The 26391-nt window shown below is 47.6% G+C and overlaps 1 protein-coding gene across 1 annotated transcript in view; it reads left to right on the plus strand.

The window, feature by feature from the left end:
- The first annotated feature begins 14335 nt into the window (after window positions 1-14335).
- Window positions 14336-26391, plus strand: part of ABCG4 (ATP binding cassette subfamily G member 4) — a 40273-nt gene continuing 28217 nt past the window's right edge. Inside the window, exons 1-2 of the mRNA XM_083481024.1 lie at window positions 14336-15122; window positions 19876-20114. Of these exons, the coding sequence (XP_083337150.1) occupies window positions 19886-20114 (229 nt within the window). The 5' untranslated portion in view covers window positions 14336-15122; window positions 19876-19885. The remainder of the gene's footprint in view (window positions 15123-19875; window positions 20115-26391) is intronic.

Consider the following 26391-nt stretch of genomic DNA (forward strand, 5'->3'; position numbering starts at 1 on the left):
ATGGTTCATTTTACATACCTTAAATCCCTGCATATTTTACAAAAACTATACTAATCAGTATTCCATTATTGCACCCATCAAAACTTATTTACACCGATGAATTTATCTTAATGCTGCCAGCGCTTTCACAAAATTATTTCCCATATACCCATGTACCTTGGTTTACAACCATAATCCATTCCAGAGGTCCGGTTGTAAACCAAAACAGGTTGTAACCCAAGGCGCGCTTTCGCCAATGGGGCCTCCCCAAAAAATTGGTTGTAATCCCAAAAAAAGGGGGGGGATACGCACTTCCAGGTTTGATGTGGTTGTAATCCAATAGGGTTGTAATCCAAAGCGATTGCAAACCAAGGTACACTGTATTCAATAAACGTTTTCCAATCTGCTTTAAACGTATGTTCTTCTTTTTCTCTTATTCTATATGTTAAGTCTGCAAGCTGCACATATTCTGTCAATTTAAGTTGCCATTCTTCTTTGGTTGAGACCTCACTCGTTTTACATTTTTGGGTTAACAACGCGCATCCTAGTTTTCTGCTGGGACATACTGAAGAATATGCATGGAGGCCAACACTAGGTGGAGCCAGAGAGTCAATGACTGGGGGAGCTAAGTAAGTCTAGTTTTGTCCCCCATCTTCCTCCTCTCTGGTGAGTTCTACAAGGGCAACACTGAGGAGAATGAAGCTGACAAGAAATGCCATTTCCTGGGTTAGTTGTAAATAGGAAAGCAGATGGGTATTTAGGGGGAGGGACTCCTGGATGAGGGCAGACTGTGGTTGGTGGATTAGTGTTCCATTTTGCCCTAAAGGCCCTCATTGTCTTGGAGTTCAATATCTACTGGGGAGGGAAATAAAGGGGCCAGCAGGCATGTGGGTCCATACAGGACAGCTTTATAGGGTCTCTTTGTTCCTCTGGTTCTCTCTCTCTCTCTCTCTCTCTCTCTCTCTCTCTCTCTCTCTCTTATTATACAATTTATTAATTTTATGAGAACAAAAAACAACAACAACCCAATAAAAAAATAAAAATCACAATCAAAACCATACATCTTAATTGACTTCCCTCCCCCTCTCCCTCCTGGTTCCATTTTTTAATACTTATTTATGCACGTCCAGAGAATCTTATACTCTTACTTATTCAATTTTAAAACCTTATACATATTACTACAAGTGACCTTTAAAAGTTCAACTAATGTAGAAACCAATACACAAAGCTTGCTGTTTATGCCTGAACATTTCTCCCTTTTTTTAAGGAAAGGGGGTGGGGAGAAAAGAAATTGTCTGGTGTGTCCAGTATAGTTCATTAGTTTGTTTTGCCAATCTCCTTCGTCTTCTTTGGCGGTGGCTTCTTCCTTCTACAGTGGTGCCTCGCAAGACGAAAAGAATCCGTTCTGTGATTCTCTTCGTTTAGCGGTTTTTTCGTCTTGCGAAGCAAGCCCATTGAAGGATTAGCGGATTAGCGCTATTAGCGGCTTTTAGCGGCTTATCTGCTGATCGGCTTAGAAAAAGGGGGGGAGGGGAAAAAACCAGCAGGAACTCGCAAGACATTGTCGTTTTGCGAAGCAAGCCCATAGGAAATTCGTTTTGCGAAGCACCTCCAAAACGGAAAACTCTTTCGTCTAGCGAGTTTTCCGTCTTGCGAGGCATTCGTCTTGCGGGGCACCACTGTATAGGGATGGGCTTGTCTTGGCCTGGCGTCCGTTCTCAGATGCAGGAACAAAGTCTTTTGCATGGTAAATCCATTATGTTCTGTACCTTCCAGGATCATTGCTTCAATTTTATTAACCAAAGTCATTTTCAACATTTTCTTCAAATCTTTATGTATCACCTCCCAGGCTTCCTTAATAATTTTACATTGCCACCACATATGGTAGCCTCTCATACCCTTCCTGCTTCATCTCCATCACCGTCAAAGCTTCCCAGATCAATTCACACAGGGTATCATTTTTATCTTGGGCCAAGTCATAGGCCTCCCATATCAGTTCACATGAGGCATCATTTTTGTTATAGACCAGGTTTCCTCAACCTCAGCCCTCCAGCTGTTTTCGGCCTACAACTCCCATGATCCCTAGCTAGCAGGACCAGTGGTCAGGGATGATGGGAATTGTAGTCTCAAAACATCTGGAGGGCCAAGGTTGAGGAAGCCTGTTATAGACCAATCTTCCTCTCCCTTGTATTTTCCTCAAACCTCGCACCTCAGACTTTCCTATTTTAAAAGTTTGTGCTTTCACCTCTCTAAGTTGTCCGGCAGCCTCTGACAGTAATTTAGTATTTTCCCAAATTTGAGTAGCTGCCTTAATCGCAGTTGAGTGCATAGGTCTCACCTTCTTCATTAAAAAGACTTGATAAACTTCTCAGCTTGCTTTAGCATCTCAAAGTGTCCCTGGCAAAAACAAAACAAAACCCTGTAATGTGGAAAATCTCCCTTCTCCTTCTATGTGTTCTGCATTGTATAATGATGCCTTTTTTCTCCTGCCGCCAGCTGCCTGCAGTCTGGCTGGTGACAAGAGGGATCTGGGGAGGATGGGAGCAGATCCTCCTTCCAAGGTTAACCGGGAGAGAGAGAGAGGATAAAAGCAGAGGATGAAAGAGGGGGAAAACGCTGGGTTTTCAATACAAATGTTCTCAGTGCAGCAGTGCTGCCCAGAGCTTCCCTTCCCTCCAGGAGAGAGCGGAGGCCCGAGAGACCCACCAAGGACAGGCTGAGAATGCAAAGCCACGCAGCTTCCTCAAACTGCATTTTCTCTTCGCCTCTCTACTCGCCCCCAATGCTGCAGGCATGTCTTCCTTGCCTAAACAGACTTCCTGGTGGGATGTGCTGCTGACTGACCAGGTCGTAAGGCAAAGGGCCTTAGTTGGGTGAGGAATTTTGTGGAGCAGCTAAGGGGCAGGTGGACACTTTGAGTTAGAGGACCTTAACCCTGCCGAGAAAACACAGCCCTATAACCTGGCAATGCTCCACTACATGCTACTACAGTGGTACCTCAGGTTACATACGCTTCAGGTTACAGACTCCACTAACCCAGAAATAGTGCTTCAGGTTAAGAACTTTGCTTCAGGATGAGAACAGAAATCGTGCTCCAGTGGCACGGCAGCAGCAGGAGGCCCCATTAGCTAAAGTGGTGCTTCATGTTAAGAACAGTTTCAGGTTAAGTACGGACCTCCGGAACGAATTAAGTACTTAACCCGAGGTACCACTGTACTGATCCAGGGTTATCTCTGCCCATCCCCACACCTACATTTCCGAAAGTGCCCCCCAGGTCTTTCTGGGTGGCTAATGGATTTGGCAGAAATCAAATTGCAGTGGGGAGATCTATGCCACTAGGTAGCATTTCAGTTATGGAGAAGAATTGAATGTTAAGATTTTCTTTAGACCCGGGATGTGTGTGTTAATGAACGGGCAGTAATTGAAGGGGGATTTAATTGATTTGGAATGGGATCCACTGGGAAATTAATTAGGGGTTAATGAATCAAAGAGGAACCGATTTGGAGTGATTCGGGAGTCGTGCAAATTAACTGAAGAATTTATCTGGGATGATCTGGATGAGAAATTAGTAGGCGTGTGGCTTTTGACACTTAAATTCTAAATTTTGCATCTATCTATAGAAATTGATACAGTAAATGCAGATTTGAATCTTTTAAACTTATCCAGCAGCGTCCCTGCCCAGGTCCTAAAAGTAGGCAGCTAGTTTCATCCATACATACATCATTTTGTTTGCAGGCCACCTTTGCATAGTTAACAAAACACTCCATGCTTACATAATTACAAATATAACAAACCCATAATTACAAATATAACAAAAGTAGCCACAAACAATAGATGAAACACATCAAAAAGTACACAGCCAAATGGAACAATTGCCACATAAATCACAATAGGATCTAAAAATAAAGATACAAAAAAATTTAATATCAATAACAGCAATAAAATGCCCCTAAACAATAACCCAATGGAAGTCAGTGACAAGAGTATCTGGAGAAGCTGAAATCTCCCAATGGATTTTTGAAATTCCCATTTCGGATGCCAGATTTGTGTCCATTTAATCTGCCCCTCTCTCTCTCTCTCTCTCTCTCTCTCTCTCTCTCTGTGTGTGTGTGTGTGTGTGTGCGTGCATGTATAGAGAGACAACCTGTCTATCCTATGTAGAATACAGAAGGGTGGTGTCAAGGAATAAGGGTGGGAGAGGAGACTTAGAGGCAGCTGTAGAGGCACCACTGGGGGCCGGATGTGAAAAGATATGGCAGATCCAGCCTCCAAGGAGTGGACCATAACTGTTGCTGCTACTGTGGCAGTGGTGGCGGCAGCAGGGGATACATTCCTTGGCGGCCACATATGCTGCCCTGACTAAATTTTTTAGAGAGCTTAAACAAATATCTTTGGCCCCATCCACCATTGGTGCACATCCCCCAGAAAGTTGCCCATGAGGGAATGCATTCCTCAGGATGAGAAACGCTCCCCACCCCTGCTCTGCCTAATTGTAGGGCAGGCCTCACATTAGGGCTATGTAAACGCTATACCTTTAAAGCACATTCCCCACCTCAACGAATTCTGGGCCCTGTAGTTTCCTCAAGCTTGCTGGGGATTTTAACTCTGTGAGGGGTAAACTACAGTGCCCAGAATTCCCCAAGTATGTGCGTCGAATGTGCTTTAAAGGTTTATGCAGCACAGATTCCAAAGCTGAGCAGTACCTACAAATGATAACAAATAAATAATAATAATAATAATAATAATAATAATAATAATAATAATAATAAAAAATAAGCAAGTCACCCAACTCCTTCCTCTGTTTTTGTGGTTAAACTTAGGAAGAGTAATGGGGAAAGTGGAAAAAAAAACTTACATTTGAACTACTGTACTTTGTTTTCACGCAAGAAGCAAAATTAATTACCCACTGGATTCTCCCCTGTGAATAAACCACCAGGGACAAAGCTGGCAATAAGCAAACTCCCCATGGCTTCTCTCTCTCTCTCTCTCTCTCTCTCTCTCTCTCTCTCTCTCTCTTGGACATTCAATGCTTATTCCATCAGCAGCTTGGCTCCCGAAGGGGGAGTTTTCATGAAGATTCCTGGGAGGATTTTGTGCTGGCTTTTGAACAGGAAGAGGAAACAGTGTTCCTGCCTCTATGGGGGGGGGGATATAACCATAGCTGTCAACTTACAGATTTGAAAATAAGGGACCAGCAGCCTCGAAAATAAGGGATCAGCAGCCAAAATAAGGGATTTTCCAGGCACAGGTATATTCAACTTCTGAGCCCCTCCGAGCCATAGGGCAGAAAGCCCAGCCAGCAGCCAAACGAAGCCTCATCAATAAGGGACAGCAGCAGGACATGGCGATGTGATAAGGGACTGTCCCGCCAAATAAGGGACGCTTGACAGCTATGGATATAACCAAAAGGAACAGAGTGGAGGGAAGCAAAGAAGATATGGGGGGGGATGAAACGATGCTTGTATGCTGCCACTGCAAAAGCATGTCTAATGCTATGGTGCCATGGGAAGGGGTCACCTTTCCAAAGACCCCTATAAGACCCCAGAAGGCACTCATCCACATCCTGCCCCACTTTGTACAGTTGCCGCATGTTAAAGACATACTGTACTGAATTGCATCCAAAACAGTGCTGGCCAGAAAGAGGGCATGGGAAGCAAAATGCCAACAGGGTTAGATTTGTAAAAATGCATCTACAGGCTCCTGCAGGTGACCTATTTCTGGAGCATGCATCCTGATTTGTTTGCAGGTGCACCTTAAAGGTAAAGGGACCCCTGACCATTAGGTCCAGTCGTGACCGACTCTGGGGTTGCAGCGCTCATCTCGCTTTATTGGCCGAGGGAGCCGGCATACAGCTTCCGGGTCAAGTGGCCAGCATGACTAAGCCGCTTCTGGCGAACCAGAGCAGTGCACGGAAACGCCGTTTACCTTCCCGCTGGAGCGGTACCTATTTTTCTACTTGCACTTTGACATGCTTTTGAACTGCTAGGTTGGCAGGAGCAGGGACCGAGCAATGGGAGCTCACCCCGTCATGGGGATTCGAACTGCCGACCTTCTGATCGGCAAGTCCTAGGATCTGTGGTTTAACCCACAACGCCACCCACGTTCCACCAGGTGCACCTTAGGTGGAGGTTAGATGATGCCCAGTCGTTATCGCGCATTCAGCCTGTATTCATCCTGATTTGTTTGCAGGAAGGTTCTACGTTTTCCAGTAAATAAATGGTTTATCTCACACTTTTTAACTGCAAAAACATCTGGTTCCTTTCTTTTTTAAGTGAATTTGTTGCACCGGGGCAACAGAGTGCTTTCAATCCATTTGTACTGCACAAACCTCACAGTTCTGTTATGTGACTGAATTTCCCCTGCAAAATACAGGCAGTCTGGAGACAGCTGCTATGAGTTCCAGATTGCCAGTACCTGTAGCTTGTTAAATCTCTGCCCTTGCCACAAGAGGGCGCATTCAAGCTAGGATGGAAATTGCCTTGTGGCAGTGAACGGGGCCAAGGGTGTTTTGAAAATGGGCAAGTTTTCTAGATTCAGAGTGTTGGTGCTGACCTTTAAAGCCCTAAACGGCCTCAGTCCAGTATACCTGAAGGAGCGTCTCCACCTCCATCGTTCTGCCTGGACACTGAGATCCAGCGCCGAGGGCCTTCTGGCGGTTCCCTCACTGCAGGAAGCCAAGTTACAGGGAACCAGGCAGAGGGCCTTCTCGGTAGTGGCACCCGCCCTGTGGAACACCCTCCCACCAGATGTCAAAGAGAACAACAACTACCAGACTTTTAGAAGACATCTGAAGGCAGCCCTGATTAGGGAAGCTTCTAATGTTTGATGCATTACTGTATTTTAATATTTTGTTGGAAGCCACCCAGAGTGGCTGGGGAAGCCCAGCCAGATGGGCAGGGTATAAATAATACATTATTATTGTTGTTGTTGTTGTTGTTGTTGTTGTTGTTGTTATTATTATTATTATTATTATTATTATTATTATTATTATTAATGTCCCTCATGAAGCACCATTCTAGGGCTGGCTTTCCCTTCCCTGCTGCTCAGAATGCCTTATTCACAGGCAGGAGGTTGCAATCCCTGGCATTTCCCGCCAGAGCAGTGGCAACAGGAAATCTATGGCCCTCCAGATATTGTTGGACTACGACTCCCATCAGTCCTGATTGCTGGCTTGGGCTGGTCTGAGCAACATCTCATATCTGGAGGGTCATAGGTTTCCCACCTGTGAAGTAGAAAAATCAGCCCATGGGGGATGGCAAAGACCCTTCTTACTCTGAGGCCAGTGGTGGCTGGTGCTCATTGGGCTTATTGGAGTGGAAGGCAGGAAGCTGACAGTAGGTGGAGCCAAAGTTCGGAGGTGGTTTTAAGGTAGCGCGACGGGTGCAATCACACTGGGTGCTGCACTGCAGAATGCTGTAGAATGGAGTACAAGAGGTGGGATGGGGTGGGGAGGGGTGCAAAAACAATTTGAGAGCCCAAAGTCTGCCACTGCAGAGTTAATGACAGACAAGAGACAGCGAATGACAGGCAGAACCAACTCATTCTAGGCCACATAAAGCACTATGATGGCCGATTAGCTCAGTTGGTTAGAGCATGGTGCTGATAACACAAAAGCCACAGATTTGATCCCTGTATGGATGCATATTTCTCAAGGACTGGGCAGAGGAGGAATGGTGGAGATCGCCTCCCCATCCTGACCCTTCCAGGGAGAAGAAAGAGGAAGACAGTATAGATTTACAAAAGGGGTTTGAGGGAAGTCACAGCTCAGAGACAAATGAGGGGGAAAGTTGGGAAATCATGGGAGAGCCAGAACAACACCTGGCTGACACATTGTCGTTAGAAAGCATTCCAGACCCTCCATCTCCCAGAACCCGGCGAGCCTTAAAAGTAGGAGAGCAAAGAGCTCAAAGACAGAGGGCACGTAGCAGCACCGGTAGAAGTGACAAATGAGGAGGTGAGAGAGACGGGAGGTGGAGATTAACTTGGGACAACACCATTATCCAAGAAGCTGGGTTCTATAGCCTCTCTCTGTAAAATCTGAAATAAAAAAGGACTGTAAGAAACTTTCCTTTGTCTTTATACTTTCCTGGACAACCAGCCAGGAGCTGCTGACAGCATCCTGGCAATATTCCTGCATTGCAGGGGGTCGAACGAGAATAGATGATCCACAGGATCCATTCCAACTCTATGCTGCTGCTTTAAATAGGCATGGATTCCCCAGAGCATTCTGGGAACTGCAGTTCAGGGTGCTGGTAGAATGCCCCCTATTCCCACACAGAACTATCATTCCCAGAGTTCCCTTTGATTGGTTGTTAAACCGTTCTGAGAATTGTAGCTCTGTGAGAGGAATAGGGGGCCTATTCACAACTCTAAGTGCCCTTAACAAACTACAGCTCCCGGGAATCTTTGGGGAAAGCCATGGCTGTTTACTGTGGTATCCTGATGCTGCTGGTGTCAGTCAGAGATGATGTCAGTCAGAGGAGCCAATCCTGAACTTGAGGGACTGGAGGTCTGACTCAGTGTGAGATCTTTGCTTCTCTTTATGTGTTTCTAAGTTTGCTCACCAATCTCTACGCTCACGTCACTCAGTTTCCTCCCAACCTCCCCCCACCTGTTTTTGTTTTTTTTTCATGGCACAGGGAAAGATTGGCAGCAGATGGTGATAAATTAATGCCACTCATTTTTCCATATGCCTTTTGTCTTCCAGGCAAGGTGGTGATGTTGGGTGAAGCAGATGACTCACATGGGGATGGCAGTGTTCTGCCCATGGAGGGAAACCAGACCTCAGATTCTCCTCCTCAAGTAACGTCCTTAACATATAGAGTTAGACCACATTTGCAACATACATACCGCTTTAAACAATCATAGCTTTCCCCTAAGACTCCTGGGGCTTGTAGTTTGTTAAGGGTACAGAGAGTTGTGAGAAGGCCCCTATACCCCTCACAGAACTACGGTTCCCAGAATTCCCTGGAAAGAGGGATCTGTTGTTAAACTGCTCTGAGAATTGTAGCTCACGGGGTGGATCTACGCACAGGGGAAAACCCCCGCTATAAATAAGTCAGAAATTAAATCGTTAAAATGAAAGGGAAAAAAGCGCTAAGGGAAATCGCAAAGAAATTTTCTTTGCTCTCCAGCGCCATCTGGTGTTGCATGTTTATAATACATTCAAAGTGCTATTTTTTGACTAACGTAGCTGAATTCCGTGAGAGCTGCCTGTTTGGGGAAGGAGTTCCAGACCAGGGACAGGTGCAGAGAATCCCTTCAGTGTTAAAAAGAAGAAGGCATAAAAGCAAAATAAAACGAAGATGTTGATTAGAAAGACTGAGGTGGCAGTCATTTTTTTTATCTGCTCTAAAATTATATTTGCTTCCTTAGGTAAGTCATAGACTGTTCCATATTCCAAAGAAAACCTCTAAGCGGTTCACAGCATCTTAAAAATACCACAAATAAATGCCAAATACAAAGAAAGTGGGGGGAGGGGAATCCACATTTTAGTGCAGTGCAGATAACACTTAGATAAGATTTCCTCCTAAACATAAATAGAAGCTGGAACAACTAACATATGGGGACCCATAATAACTACTAGCAGATCCAAAATACAGCAATGCAACAGAAGCAATTAGCCTCACCCAGCAAATAGACACGCATGTGGAACTCTCACTTCTGCTTCCGTCTCCCCATCTTAAGCTTACACCAAAAGATGGAACAAAATGACACACTCCCCACAGCTCAGTTGGTTAGAGCGTGGTGCTGATGACACCAAGCTTGCAGGTTCGATCCCCGTATGGCACAGGTGCACATTCCTGCCTTGCGTTGCTGGGGGTTGGACTAGATGATCCTCAGGGTCCCTTCCAACTCTACAATTCCATGATTCCTGGAGCACCCTCTGCTATCATCAGGGAGCACCCACAATACCCACAGAAATAACAAAACACAACAATAGCAGGAGGCACCTTCAACATGACCCCAAAGGGATCTCCGCTGCCCTTTGATGTCACCCATTCAAGGATGCCCTGTTAAAGACTATTGCAAAAGTATCACACGAGAAAGTGAAAATTAAAAGAAGAGTAAAAATGCAGTGGCAATGGCTGTGACCAGCATGGTAATATAGTCCTGAGGGTGTTGTGGCGGATTAACATTCATAATATGTCACTGCATACATTCCAAGCCATTCCTCTTCAGAAAGGTGGGAAAGTTGCGCTAAGGCAGACTTCACCTGCACAGGTAGCACTCCTGATTCTCCCCCAAAGTCACATCGTCTGCAGCCTGAGAAAACAGGAGGACAACAATTTGATGATGACATCATGCAGATGTTCTGTAAAAACGGGAGGGAGGGAAACATGACTATTTTGGAGTAAACACCAAGGTTGCTTTCAAGCGACCTGTTTGTTGAGCAAGTTAGAGGGTTAGACAACGCCAGCTAATTATTGAGCATTTATCCTGATTTCAAAGGTGCATTTAGGGGGCACGGAGCAGTGCTGTCGCAGGAGGGCATCTCAGCTGTGATGTCGACTGGAAGGCGAGGGGCAGGGGGATGGTGAACTTTGGTGTCACACAGGGCCCCGCCGAAATCTGAGGCCCCAAAGTCCACCACCACTGATTTGTTTGTGAGAAAGTTAGATGATGTTGCATCAAGTAACTGTATCCCATGTTTCCCAGGGCATTTTCCTGTCATCTTCCTTCTTGCAAAAAGTCCAATTTGGGGTGCGAGGTGAGAGTGGATTTGTTAAGCAAGAACGCCAAACCAGCTTTAACTGTGCGACTTAAATTTGCCAGCCCATTAAAAATAAAACTTAGGGGGGAAATTGTAAGAACTAGATATTCTGCAAAGCACAGTGACAGTTAGACCTCCGAAACTCATTGTCTTAATTTGCTCAGTTACTATGTAAATTAACAAGTGGAAATGTGATGTAAATTTGTGCATTGGGTCTTTTATGTTCCTAGCATAATGGCCCTGTGTGGAAATACTCCATTAAGATGAGAAACCCATAGAGCTGCAGGTGGAATCAGGAAATGACAGGTGGCCCAGCCACCTGCCCATAGGAACAAACTTAAGGGAAGGGCCATAGGTCAGTGGGGGAGCATCTGCACTGCATGCAGAAGGCCGCAGGTTCAATTCTTGGCATCGCTAGGTAGGGCTTTGAAGAGGCTCCTGACTGAAACCCTGGAGAGATGCTGTCAGTCCCATGAGAAACGTGTGTTTGAGAGAAGTCACAACTGTTCACTTGAAGCTAAAAAAACAATGTGAAGTGACACCTCAGTTTAAGGCTGGTTTAGGAAGACTTGCGGGATGCGGGTGGCGCTGTGGGTTAAACCACAGAGCCTAGGACTTGCCAATCAGAAAGTTGGCAATTCGATTCCCCACGACAGGGAGAGCTCCCTGCTCCTGCCAACCTAGCAGTTCGAAAGCACATCAAAAGTGCAAGTAGATTAATAGGTACCGCTGCAGCAGGAAGGTAAATGGCATTTCTGTGCCCTGCTCTGGTTCGCCAGAAGCGGCTTAGTCATGCTGGCCACATGACCTGGAAGCTGTACGCCGGTTCCCTCGGCCACTAAAGCGAGATGAGCGCCGCAACCCCAGAGTCGGCCACGACTGGACCTAATGGTCAGGGGTCCCTTTACCTTTACCTAAGGAAGACTTGGTTTGAAGAAGGGGGAAGTCCTGATAACGTGTTAGCAAGGGCTTTTTCCCCCACCCACCCCTAGGAAGAGGCAGAAATATAGTGGAGACATTTCTCCCACCCTTATGATGGAAGTGCATTAAAGATCAAGTCTGCAGACTAGTAGAAGGAAATGGCCACACTTCTATGAATGCTCAGAAGCCCCTTTTAATTCAAAATGTGTGGATGCTTGGCAAACTCTTTGCATGCTCTGATGCACTTCCTCCTGTTTCAGTGGTTTTTGTGGTGTCCCCTAAGGTTCAGTTACAGGAGACCTGTGACCCCTCCAGATGTTGGCGTCCAGCTCTCATCATCTCTAAGCACTGGCCATGCTGACTGCAAAGGCTGATGGGAACTGTAGTCCAGCAACATCTGAAGGGTTTCTTATTCTTGCCTTATTGGATCTGACCGAAGGACCATATGGTCCAGCCTTCCTCTAGAACAGTGGTGTCCAAACGTTTTTCAAAGAGGGCCAGATTTGATGAAGCGAACATGCGTGAGGGCCGGCAAAGCTTTTTTTAGGATTGAAGTTGTTGGGTCTTTTTTAGGATTTTGCCCCAAAGTTGTTGAGCTTTTTATAATGCTGGGCAGGCCGGGTCTTCCTGTTATATACCTGCTGGGATTGGCAAGGCATCTGACCCTCACCTGAATCTCATAGCTCTCCTAACAAGAGTCTGCCCACCAGATACCAGGCACTCTACTATTCAAATTAGGCCCCAGTGCTTTTGTTACAATCCCCTTCTCAATTAAGTAATAAATTTTAATCTAGAATTTAAATTCTCAAAACTTGTTTGTTAATTTGAGCAAGTAAACTACTGCTCTCACTTCATTACAAACAGTATTTCTACCTGCAAACCTGCTCCTCTTCCTTTCACAGATATTTTGTTGCCATTTGCAACTGTAGCTGCCTCTGATTAGTTATCGTTTAACTCTTGCGGGAAATAATTAGCATCACCCGTCATATGCATGGAAGTTGCCAAACCAATTAACCAACAAGAAGGATTACTCTTAATAGCACCAGTTTTCCTATAACTTGATTTTCCTGGATAGTTTTGATGAACTGCAAAAGCATTTTTAGTTTGCTTTCTGTTGCCACCCTGGAACTTTTCTTTATTAGTACCACTTTGTTTTGTATGATTCCTTGCAAATGAAGGAAAACAACTGTTTTGCTTGTATATGTTGATAATATAATTTTGGGTACTGAAGACAAACAAGATCATACAAAAACAAGACTGGGTGCAGGCCTGGCCAGGACATAGGCAACCTGACTGTGAGAAAGGTGACCTGTGTGCTTCCTTGCTTGATTAACAGCTGTTGGGAACTTCCATGTCAGGAAGGAGGACAAGTGGGCACCCTATCAAATGACAGGGCAGGAGCTACATGGAGCAGGGCCTTTTCACCGGTGGTGCCCATTGTATGCCTCGCTCTTCCCAGACCTGCTCTCTTTTGGCCTGTATTTTGGAGCTTTATAATTTAGGAAGACTTTGGAAGAACTAGTTGACAAGTCTTATCGGTTGCTGACATATGAGTGGATTTTATTTGCTGCTATTCTGGGCTTCTGGTGCACCAGGGTTTACACCAGCGTAATAGAGTTGGTCAGGATGCCAGAAGGGATACAATTTACGAGCTTTCTCCATTATCTGCACAGCAGGGGGTGTTCAGTCAACAGTGCAAAGGCTGAGCTGAAGCATTTCCTGCTGGTTACCTGCTTTCAGCAATAGGAGCCAGACTTTGGACATGCCTACTCTAGAATGTTGTGGGGCTACAACTCCCAGCACCCCCTTGGCCATGCTAGCTGCAAGGGCTGCTGGGATTCCAACCACATTTTCCCTATCACTGCAGCTAACTGGAGAGTTTTTTCTTGTTTTTAGGAGCTTTTAGGGCTGACCGCTGTTTTTAATATTGTATTTTATTTTATTTTTAAATGGTTCTAATCCACAATGGCACCTCATGGTGAAGGGAGGGTAAGAAATAATATCACATTTATTTCGTTTGATTTCACAAAATGTATATACTGAGTCTTGAAAAAGACAAAAAGAGACCCAAATCTCAAAGCAGTTTACAAAAAGAATGGGCATCCTCCTCTCTCTCTAGAGACAATGAAGTCAAACCTTTGGAGAATCACAGCTGCTGCTGTGGCTGCAGAGACTGGTAACTCGCTCCTGCATTGTTTTTGCTGCATTAGCAGCATCAAAGTTGACCTTTCCAGGGCAAGCCTGGGCGGCGTGTATGACCAAGATGATAAGACGATAAGACGGATGTGGTCCAAAGGAAAGGAAAGCAATACACCTGATATCATCTTGGCTGCAGGAGTTGCCAGAGGAGAAATACAAGACGCCATCCAACAATATAATTACCATTATAACAATATAACCATCAGTAAGAATAATAACAACAATATTAAATTTATTATTTATACCACCCATCTGGCTGGGTTTCCCCAACCACCTGTTAAAAACATTCAGAAAATAATTTAAATCAATGACAAGCTAAAAAAAAGAGAGAGCTGTTATCTTATTTTAAAAGTGGAGGCCAGGGGAAACGTTCTAGCCCTCTCTGTAGAGAACTAGCAGCTTGCTGGGGTTTTTGTGGGAGCAGCAGGAGCGCCCCCTCGAGGAGGGAGCGTGTCGCGGGGGCCTGCCGGGCTGCAGTTCTTGGCATGATGCTTTTTTCCTTCCTCCTCCTCCTCTTCCTCCACCAGCCCTCCACTTTTAAGAGCACAGCCGGCTGGTCCCTTTAAGGGAAGCTGTTATGCTGGCTGGGAAAGCAGAAACCTGCCTGGAAAGCCCTGCCCAGCAATCCCTCCCTCTCCCCCCCCCTCCGGCCCGCCCTGCTAGCTGGTGCTTGTGACATTCAGCAAGGAGGGAATGAACCTGGAGAGACGGAGGAGCCGGCGGCGTCGGGCTGATGGAGCAGAAAGGAGCCCTCCCCACTACCAGCCGGGGCAGAGGGGCTGCTAGGGGGCTGCTGCTTGGCTGAGGAGAAGTGGGGAGCAGGGGGGGCTGGCTGGCTGGCGTCTCCCCCCCCCAAGCCCAAGCCCCACCACCACCTTCCTCTGAGAGGATGGAGAAGGACGGCTGCAGGAGCTGAGAGCTGCCCTCTCTCGGTCTGCTCTGCAGTCACTACTTGGCAGCCGGCTGGTCCTTGCCCTGCCCAGCCCATCGCAGCAGAGCATCCTTTGGGAAGAGAGAGAGAGGAGAGCGCAGGACCTCCGTCCATCCCTCAGCATCCTTTCCCTTTTGTCTCCAAAAGGAGCGGGGGAAACCGCTGCTGCTGCAAAGAGAAGAGGGAGGGGGAAGAGAGAAGAAGAAGAAGAAGACGCCAGCACCCACCCATCCACCCCACATGTCTGCAGCTTGGGGGGTGGCGGCAGGCAGGACCCAAAAGCCCCGAGCACCCCAGCAGAAAAGGGGAGCCTGCTGTCCATCACATCCAGACGCGAGGGAGCTGAGCCAGCAATAAAAAGGAAGAGAAGAGAGCGAGGTGAGTCTGAACTAAGGTGGGGGGGGGGGAGATGAAGTAGGCAGCATCTTTTGACACCCTCCCCTCCCTCTTCCCTGCTGAAAATGAGCCCTTTTTGTTGGGGGTGTCCGTCCCCTCCATGCATTGCTTGAACTGAGGCTGATGTTGGTGTGGCACTGAGATCAGTGGCTCTGGGGTGTGTGCATGAGAAGCCCTCCCCCTCACTTATAGGGGGGGAGGTGGGGCAAGGAAGAAGGGTTTTTTTTGGGGGGGAAGATTAATAATATTAATAAATTTTGAAATCAAGGTGAAATCGAGGACCAGCTTGCCTGTCCTTCCTGGATAGCGCAGGTGGAGAGACTGCTCCTCCTCCCCCCCCCCGCCACCGCCCCCCCCCCCCATCTCTAGTGCAGCAAACTTTTTGGCATTCCTATTAGAAGGTCCTTGTGTGTTTGATGTGGGGGGCGGGGCAGTGGGGGGGGGAGAGGATTTATGGTCTGAGTTGGTCTAAGAGTTGCCCTCTCTGCAGGATGCTCTTTTGGGATGCAGCAAATTTGGGGAGGCAGGTGGAGAGAAGAGAATGAGGATGGAATTCTCAGTCCTGGAAAGGGAATTCATTCTGGTAGCATCAGGAAAGACTGAGATGAGCTTCAGGGGTGGGAGTGCATTTTAATTTGCCAGAATTTCTCTCTCTCTCTCTAACACACACAAACATCAACTTCCCATCCTGTAATTTTGGAAGATTGTGGGAAGGGGTAGTGGAAATGTGTGATTATGATGGCTGCATTAAGCTGGTTTAAAAGGGTTGTTTATTATTATTATTATTATTATTATTATTATTATTATTATTATTATTTTATCACATATAAAATATCCCACCCAAACCCAGAAGACAAGCAATTCTGATGCCCTAAAAATGCCTTCAGAACTTCATTTGTTTTGTTTTCAAATAATTGCCTCAACTGGAAGCCATTAAAAAGAAAATTTGACTAGAGGAATGAGGCTTGCAACTCCCAACTATCACTTCACCCGAAGGGAGGGGGTATTTAAGGGATTTCAATATTTGGATTATCTAAAGATTATCGCTACCGGATCATTTGCATGTTTTTGGAAGCCCCCAGTGATCTTGGTGGAACTTGTCTTCCCAGGAACCATGCAAAGAGACAGGCTTCACTTGTGAAATATCTCAAATGCAGAGGGAAAATTGGGAAGAGGAGTCCAAAATCCATAGGGGGTACTGTTTGGGGATTCCACGGGGTGGGGAAATTGATGAGTTTTCAGTAAAGAGCAGGCAAGATTTACAGGAAAAGGCCAACTGGCCTGTTCTTGAATAGATCTGAGATCAGATTGCAAATAAGCAGTGCATCTTAACACCATTTGCTGGCTTAACCAGAAATAAAAGAAATCCCTGAAACATGATCACATGTGGTTTGAAACCTGTGGGGAGAGAGGGTCTTTAGGAGACCAACCCACACCTCTCACCCCATTTCAGTGGCATTTCTGCACTCCTCTAAGGAATATTTAGACTAAGAAAAATGTGCGTTTGTGGTATGGATGCTTTTGTATTGAAGCCGGGGGCAGATCTTGATTATGTTTTATTTATTTATTGGTAGGGGGGGAGGAAAAGGACACTGGGAGAAATAGACAGCGCCTTGTGGCGCTTCTGATGTCAAGGACAGGTGCCAGCCCAGCCCCCAAAACGAGGCTGCTTACTTCTCTGTGCCTCCGTACTGCACAGGAAACTGCAGTGATCAGAAATGTGGGTTAAAGAATTGCAAGGGAGCAGAGTGGGCTGAGCCCAGAGGGGAGGAGGAGGGGGAAGAGGAGGGTCCCACTGGCATTCTTCTGCCCACCCACGGGTGCACACTTCCCCAGAAACCTGTCCAGCTCTCTGCTTATTATTACCCCGTAGGGTCCGTTTTTAAATGCAAGCTTCCAGAACACAGAGAGGAGGCCAGTTCTTGTGGCCTGCCTACCTGCAGCCAAGCATTTTTGATGCTTTGCCTTGAGAGCTGATGGTAAGAGGTGACTGTACCACCCTAGCCTCCCTTGCTTGCAAACCTTCTCCGCTGCACAGTGCACCCTGTTCCTGCACTACGGCTTCTTCCATTGTGGCACCTTTTCTTTCTTGCTTTGCCCCTGGATTTGAGTGGCCAGCTCTGCGTTCGATTCATAGCAAGGATGGAGGCTGGCTGTTGGCGCAGGCTAGGCTTGATTTTCTGCTGTGGCTGCAATCTATGGGAATTGTTCAACAGTTTTCCTTTGAGGCTGGTTTTGCCTCTTCTTTATCTACAAAATCTCTCTCGGGTGCTGGAGGGAACAGGAAGGGTGGTGGGAACGAAGGGCGAAGGCTGAGGAGCCTTTTGGTCATACGCTTGCAGACTCCAGACGCAATTGCACAACAGCCCGGCAATGGAACGATCTTTCAGGCACCTGGGTCCATTCGCACACTCAAATTGCTCTTGTGTGGCTGGGCGTTGACTGGGGCTCCTCCACTCAGTGGTTCTCAGATGCCAACCAACATCAACTCAGTACTTTAATGTGGCAGCACCAGTTCTTTGGAACCCTCTGCCGATTGAGATTAGGCAAGTGCCTTTGCTTCATTGATTTTGACACCTGCTAAAACCCTTTTTGGTTTAGGCAAGCCTACCCAGACATGTAACTTTATTGCCTAGGTTTGTTTATTTTGTTAATGTCGATTTTAATCTATATATCGATCATTTTATTGTGTTTGCTGCTTTAAAGTCTGTTTTAATGAATATTTTATGCCGTTTTCTGTAAACCACTTATAGATTCCCCCCCCCCCGGTTAAGCGGTATATCAATTTTGAAGACTAAAAAATAGGTGCACCTTTGTAACACTCCGCTTCTAATACGAATGATCGCTGTGCTCTTCACCTTATGCCAGCCTTATATCTAACAGCTCACTTGGTCACCACAGGCGACCAGAAATTGCATGCAGGTGAACGCATGGTATTTCATGCAGGCTGCCAGAGGAAGAATAGACTGCTCCATTACTCTTCCACCAGCCCACTTGGGAGAAGCCCACAAGAAGAAGGATGTTTCCCCAAGCTTTGAATCACAGACCCTCCAAGTGTTCCTATTTTCCAGGGACATCCCTGATTTAGAAAAGTCACCCCGGTTTCTGTTTTGATCCTGGAATGTCCCACCTTCCCTTAGGATGTCCCTCTTTTCACTGGAGAAATGTTAGAGCGTATGGCAGGATGTTCCTATTTTCATTGGATAATTTTTGGAGGGTATGGAGTTATCAGATGGCAATCCTGTATAGGGAAGTTGTTTTTTAAATGTTTAATGTTTCATTATGTTCTTATATATGTTGGAAGCTGCCCAGAGTAGCTGGCGCAACCCAGTAAGATGTGTGGGGTATAAATATAGTAAAATTATCAGTATGGAATGGGACATCCCTATTTTCATCAGAGAAATGTTGGAGGGTATGGAATCACTGGAATATTTTCAATGCCTGCTGTCTAGTTTTTGCCCTGCCCTTTGCCAGTTTGTTATCTGGGTTCTGTGAAGTCAGGTCAAGATGGGCTGTGCCTGGGAAAAGGAGAATACTCCAAGGGCCAGGCGAAAAGGCCTGGATAGCTGCATTTGGTTCTCAGGTTTTCCACCCTGATTTAGGAGAAGCCCTGCCTCTGTGTCGAGGGCAAGATGTTTTCAAAGCTATAAGGGGGAGCTATGGACTTCCTTGGGACCTTTGGTAGGTCACAGCATACCCTCTTGGTTATTTCTCTGCAAAAAAAATGGCCGGCACTCTCCTCTTGTTCTTTCCCCTAGTTGGCAGAGAGGAGATTATGATGCCTGGAGGTGGGGTCAGGGGGGGAACTGGGGACACAATGGGAAGCAGGAGACCATTTCTGTTCTGCTGCCTCAGCCTAGGAGCTGGGCCCAGGAGGCAGTAGAAAGAATAATAATAGGAGGCCTATGCATTATTGAAACACGAAGTAAGTGACTGCTGGCTTTCAGACCTCGGTGCTCCAAGGGATGGGGGGCGGGGGAGGCCATAGGAGCAAGCAGGTGTCTCTGTGCAGGGAGGAAAGATGGCCCATAGCTCAGGGGTGCAAGGCAATCAGTCTTCACCATCTCTGGTCACAAAGATGTCAGGAACATCCAGCGAAGCTGAACACTGGACTGACAGGAGGAAGCCTTTGTCCATGCTTAAACTATGGAAGTCGCTTCCACAAGGGGCAGCAATGGTCACTAACTTGGGTAACTTTGAAGAAAAAATCAGAATCTCCGTTCTTGCAACTTGAATCCATTAGTTTGGGTCCTACCCTCCAGAGCAGGAGGAAACAAGCTCACTCCCTCTTCCATGTGAGATATTTGAAGGTGGCTATCATGTCTCCTCTCAGTTTCCTCTTTTCTACATTCTTCTTATGTAGATGTAGAATCCAGGGATGAAGAGCTGTCAAGAGTTAGGTCCTCTGTCTAAGAACAGGAGGTGGGAACAAGAATTAACCAACACAGCATGGAAGTACCCAACCCAAGAGACTTATTCATTACCTTGCTGTTACTGTGAAATATTTATAGCTGGCTAGGGGAGAGCGCTGTTGCACTCAGGGCCTTCTTGTGGGCTTCCCATGAGCATCTGAGTGGCCACTGTGAGAACAGGATGCTGGACGAGATGGGCCATTGGCCTGATCCAGCAGCCAGGCTCCTCTTATGGGCTCATGTTCTGGATTTCGTAAGAGAGTGAGTGAGTGAGACACTTCTAGCCCAACAGCTTCCTGATGCCTCCATCCCTTTTTCTGCAGTTCAGTGGCGATGGCCGAGAAGAGCCTTGACCCTGCATGCGTCTCCATCGCCCTGGAGGACACGGTGTGCAATTCCGGCTCGCAGGATGCTCCCCTCCTGACCACCCACCTGAAGAAGGTGGAGAACCACATCACGGAAGCCCAACGGTTCTCCCACTTGCCCAAGCGCTCGGCTGTGGACATTGAGTTTGTCGACCTGTCGTATTCCGTCCGGGAGGGCTCCTGGTGGCGGAAGAGAGGTAGGATGCTCTCCCGGCTTTTGTGCACACGTGTGAATCAGGGCCCGCTGCTTTTCCTCTAAGTCTCTCCTTCCATGGTCCCTCGTGGCTCTACGCATGCAAACATCTATGCACACACATGCACACATCTGCACGTGTACATGCCTGTGCATAGATGTGATTTGCTGGCATCCCTCTTAAGCAGGAATATAATGGGAAGAAGCGTGTGGAGGATTGTGACTAATGTACCAAACTAAGCTACATCTGCCTCTGAGTCACAGGAACAGCCTGGCCTGCTCACCGGCTAGTTAGGACATATTTCTTGTCTTCTCTTTCTTCCTGAATGCAAACTGGGAGGCTTCAGTGTTTGCTTGAGTGATATAGGAAAGAAGACCTGCAACAAAATGTTGCAGCATGGAGTGTTCCCATTAGTTGTGCTCCATGACACTCCTATCCACCACCCTGCCCCATAAGTCAGCCAGCATTGCATGCCCACCAAGCATGCTAAATCCTCACTGAACTGCTGTGAGGTCTTCTCCTGCCTTGAGGTCTTCTCCCTGTCCAAACCTTTTTCAAAGAGGGCCAAATTTGATGAATGAAGGGCCGTGGGGGCCGACCAAAGTTGTTGACCTTTTTGAGGGATTTTTTAAGGATTTTACCCCAGGGTATAAACTGCCACAGGGGCCAGATTAAACTGATTGGTGGGCCGGATTTGGACATGCCTGCCCTATAGTTTTATTGCGGGTTTGTTTGCTTTTTTCAAATCTTGTTTTTTCTTTAAACCAGTTGAGCTTGGGTGGCGCCATTTTTGGCTACATAAGCATCAGCACTTTCACCTGAACTTCTGAAATCGAGGGATAGTTCCTTATGTGCAATGGAAAGAGAAGGGACTAGAAACTGAGGGTGGTGAAGGGGGGGGGGATTGGCAAAAGCACAGCTGCTCACTTTTGGAACCCTCCAAGAAAGAAGATCTTTGTGAAGGTTCAACAGCAATTAGAGGCATTATGCTCCCTTGTAAAACCCGCTCGTCTCTTGCCCAGCTTTCTGGGAAAGGAGACAGCAACGTAGGTGATGAGAGAATTTAGACACTTCGATGGATTTGCTTGATAGCTTGAATCTAAGGTCTTGCAAGCAAGCCTTACAAGACCTTAGCTATCACCTACCTGCCAACTCCAGTGTCTATATTAGCTTTCGTAAACAAGGTTGTTGGCAATTAAAGCTGCCATCTTGTGCACACTTAACTTGGGAATAAATCCCACTGAACTCAGTGAGACTTACTACTAAGTAAATCAAATCATCGGGTTGGACTGTAGCCTAACCAGTAGCTGAAATGGCTGGTTCAGTGCATAGCACTTTTCATCTTGTAACCTACCCCAGGACCTCAGGGTGAAGGGTGAGATGATGATGATGATGATGATGATGATGATGATGATGATGATAAAATCCAATGGGATCCATCCAATGAAACCGAAGGATAGGAGACTCAGGACAGACTAAAGGAAGGCCTTCTTCTCTCAGCGCATAGGGAAGCTGTAGAATTTGCTACCCCAAGATGTAGCGATGGCTGTCAATGTGGGATAGCTTTCAAGGGGGATTAGATAATTTTAAAGGGGAATTAGACAAATTCATGGAGGGTAAGGCTATCAGTAATGACCAACGGCAGCTGCATCACCTCTAGTATTAGAAGCACCATGCCCTCCTGTGGCACAATGGGTCAGCACATCTGGCTGTCAACTGGGAGGTTGGTGGTTCGAGCCCAGCCAGGGATGGCTGTGGGCCGGGTTCCTGCCTTGCAGGGGTTGGACTAGATGATCCTCGGGGTCCCTTCTAACGCTACAGTTCTATGATCAGCAACTGTTAGAGAGGTCAGTTGAGCTCATATTCTGCCTATGGGCTTGCCACAATGGTTGGCCATGGGGGGGGATGCTCTATGAGGAACATAGGACACTTCCTATCAGACCATTTGTCCATCTACCTCAGTGTTGCCTGCACTGACTGGCAGCAGCTCTCCAGGCATTCAGACAAGGGTCTTTCCCATACCTGCCTGGAGATGCAGAGGATTGAACATGGCACCTTCTGTGCACAAGGCAGGTGGTCTACCACTGAGCCATCCCCCTTCTCCTAAATGGCCCGTTTGGTTTGATCCTGCTACAAATCTCTTCTAATGTTCTCATGTGTATTGTTTTTAACACTTGATTGGAAGCCACCCAGAGTGGTTGGGAAACTCAGCCAGATGATTGTGTGTCCAAGTCCAAAACTATCAGCTTGTTCCTCCTTTGCCATTTAGCCAACCGTTTGGGGAGCAGAGACCCTTGTTTTGCATGCAGGAGGTCCCTGAATTCCATCCTTGGTGTGCCTTGTTAAAAGAAGCTACACTCCATGTACATGACACATTTAAAGAACCATGATGCCACTTTCAAAGCTATGGCTTTTGCCCAAAGGATCCTGGGAGCTGTAGTCTGTTAAGGGTGCTGGGAAACCCGCAAGCAGGGCCTGAGCATCCCATTGACTGGTATTCAGAAGCATTTCTGCCAGTGGCCACGGAGGCAGAGTATCGCCATCCTGGCTAGCAGCCACCAATAGCCTTCTCCTCCATGAACAGAGATGGAGCGCTACAGGTCCCCAGCCTTTGATCCACCTGACCCCCGTTCCTACACAGGGCTCTGGTATTTTTGCACACCCCACATGATGAGAGAGGTCCCACATCCCATGAAGTTCCAGAGGCAGGAATTCTGCCTCTGGGATGGGGACTCCCCACCTGAAGGCATGCCTTGTTCTGCTCCGTCTCCCCGAAGATCGGAGGCCTTGATGCCAGGCAAGAACATGTGACGATAAGGAGATAAATTTAGCATCTGTTTCCTGCCCCAGCCACGGGCATCTTTCCCTCTCTTTCTCTGAGCTCTCTGGGGAGCCTGATCCTGCGTAGGCGGCACCGTTGCTCCGCGCATATAAATCAGGGCTGCAGAAAGCCGGGGGAGGGTTATGGCAGGTGGGAGGTGGTGGCCTGCCTTAATTAGCTCCTCTGCATGGAATGCCAATCACCAGCCCCCCCCCCAAAGCAAAGCCCCCAAAAGAAGGCGTTTTCTTTGGGAAAGCATAAGGTCGAGAGCACGCCAGCATGGGGCAGCGCCAAAGGGTGCTGAGCTCAAGGAAGGGATCATTGGGCGCATAGGAAGCTGACTTATACAGAGGTCACATCCACACTGTACATTGAAAGCGTATGATTTCTCCCAAAGAATCCTGCGCACTGTAGTTTGCCAAGGGGGGGTGGGTGGGAATCAAAGCTCCATGGGGCAAACTGTAGTTCCCATTATTCTATTTGGGGGGGGGCAGGGGTGAAGCCTTGTGCTTTGAATGTATGGGGCAAATGCAACCAGAGTCAGACCATTGTTCCATATAGCTCGGTATTGTCTACGCAGACCAGACAGCTACTTTCCAGGGTTTCAGCCATGCTGGCATCTTCTGAATGCCAAGCAGATGGTCAGCCACTGAGGATTCGTCAACACTTCTGCTTGTCCCATGCTTAAAAAGCACAGGTCCAAGAGGTTTTGTCTTTTCCCCGCTGTCCCCATCCCCCAAAAGCCTGCTCTATAGCGCTTAATCAGAACACACAGCAATCCATGGAAAACCCGGTTGCCGTTTACTCCAATTCAGTGCTAAAGAGCAGGGTAGCACCACCAGGGAAGTGCCCAAAGTGTGCATGTGCGCGCGCACTCTATTCAGAAGCATGTCGTTCTGGGGAACCACCTGTTAATCCTTATCCACTAGCGCAACTTGCAGAGGCGACCCCATCAAATGTGCTTGCTAGCCACGCACGGTACCCCAACCAGGGCTTTGATTGCCCTTTTGGCTTGGCCACTCATCCAGGACTGCAGACAATAGAGCAGTAAGGAAGTTGCCTCAGTGGCTGACAGTAACAGGCTGCCTTTGGCTTGGCAGGTCACAGCTTGCGCAATCCTGCACTCCGTGGTTCCCCCCTCCCTGTCCCCGAATGTTTATTCCATTGCTTCAGCTTTAGGGAAGAGGGAAGGGATGGCTTGATAGACAGCGGCCAGTTCTCTATCTGCTGAGCCCAAAGGAGTTTGGCTCTGCCTTAAGCCAGTAAGATCCAGGTTAATCCTACTTGGGATTGACTTTGTGGAGCCCTTGAAGAAGCAGCTTCCTCCACTGCCCCTGATAAACGCTGAGCGTCAGCTGGGTCCCCTGTCTCCCCCTAGCCCGGGTCAAGTTATCTGGGAGAAATTTGACCCCTTGCTGCACACCATCCCTAAGGCGAGAAGGCTGGTGGGAATAATTTGCGTTTTGCGTAAAAAGCTTGCCTGTGCTTGCCTTGACGGTTGTATGACCCCCCTTGTCCATGCTGTGCTGTGTTGCTTTTTAGGGCAAAGGCCATAGCACAGGGGTAGAGCATCTGGTTTGCATGGAAAAGGTCGCAGGTTCAATCCCTGGCAACTCCAGGTTAGGGCTGGGAGATACTCCCTGGTCTGAAACCCTGGAGAGGTGCTGCCGGTTAGTGTAGGCAATATTGAACTTGGTGGGCCAATGGGTTTGAATCAGGACATGTCCCGGCGTTCCTAGGAGAAGTCCACTGACTGCGCCCTGACAGCTCAGTCAGTAGAGCAGAAGACTCTCAATCTCAGGGATTGGATTTGATATCCCGCTTTATCACCACCCTCAGGAGTCTCAAAGTGGCTAATAATCTCCTTTCCCTTCCTCCCCCTCAACAAACACTCTGTGAGGTGAGTGAGGCTGAGAGACTTCAGAGAAGTGTGACTGGCCCAAGGTCACCCAGCAGCTGCATGTGGAGGAGCGGGGAAGCGAACCTGGTTCACCAGATTACGAGTCCACCGCTCTTAACCACTGGGTTCGAGCCCCATGTTGGGCAAAGGATTCCTGCATTGCAGGGGGTTGGACTAGATGACCCTTGTGGTCCTTTCCAACTCTACAATTCTATGATTCACGCCAGGGGTAGGCAACCTAAGGCCCGTGGGCCAGATGCGGCCCAATCGCCTTCTAAATCTGGCCAGCAGACGGTTTGGGAATCAGCGTGTTTTTACGTGAGTAGAATGTGTCCTTTTATTTAAAATGCATCTCTGGGTTATTTGTGGGGCATAGGAATTTGTTTTTTTCTTTCTTTTCTTTTCAAAATATAGTCCAGCCCCTCACAAGGTCTGAGGGACAGTGGACCGGCCCATGGTTGAGGGGGGAGGAGAACGAATTCCTATGCCCCACAAATAACCCAGAGATGCATTTTAAATAAAAGGACACATTCTACTCATGTAAAAACATGCTGATTCCCGGACCACCCGTGGGCTAGATTTAGAAGGCGATTGGGCCGGATCCGGCCCCCGGGCCTTAGTTTGCCTACCCATGTTCTCAGGCAGGGAGAATTCCCGACCCTCTCTGGAGATGTTGAGGACTGGACCTGGAATTTTTTGCATGCAAAACCGCTGAGCTTCAACCCTTGACCCGAGATTGCGATTCCTGCACACTGCAGTATGCGTGCAGAGAACGTCTGAGTTGCACTGCTGGCAGACTCCCACAGCTGCAAGCAAAGACCCTTGTCTGGATTAGTGCAGAGCCCCTGGGGAAGGAGGGGGTGGAGGAAACCATCGCTACTGTTCTATGAAAGGTTTTTTGGGGGGTGCTCTTTCTTTCTGGGGGATCAGGCCCCAGCAACCAGACCCTGGTCTTGGCTGAAAGGAAGACGAAGAGAAAGCAAGCCTTGCCGAGAAGGATGCCCTCCCTGGCATTGCCGGAGCTGAGTTAGATTTGCAGCAGCTGAGCTCAAGGCAGGCGGAGGTTACTGGCAGTCAATGAACTCGAGTAACCACACTGCTCTGCGCCGCAATCGTGTCTGAGTGGCAGGCCAGCGGCATCTCTCTCATGCTGCGGGGGGAGAGAGTCCTTCCTATTTTTTCCCTGGGTTTTCTTGCAATCGCTCGCAGATTAAAATCTACTGGTTTGTTGTTTTCCCCTCCCTCCCCCCAGTCCACCTCTTTTCCCCTTCCCCCTCTTCAAACCAAAAAGAGGCATTGCCTGCATGCGTGTAGCTCCGTGGTTCTGTGTCTAAGCTCTGGGGCTTAGTCTGAAGTATAGGGTTTTGCCCCAGAACCTGTTTTCACTGTCGGGGCTCAGCTTTGCAGAGGAATGGAGGCTGGGAGGAAGGAAGAGCTTTCTTTGAGGATGTGCAGAGCAGTTTCCTTATGGCACTGCATAGCGACAGACATCTGGTGGGTTTTCAGAAAAGAGGATTTGGGGCAGGTGACAAATCTGTTTAGGAGGTTCATGGCTGCAA

Source organism: Podarcis liolepis (genome assembly GCF_965112155.1).
Source record: "Podarcis liolepis genome assembly, chromosome: 16".
Taxonomy (NCBI): domain Eukaryota; kingdom Metazoa; phylum Chordata; class Lepidosauria; order Squamata; family Lacertidae; genus Podarcis; species Podarcis liolepis.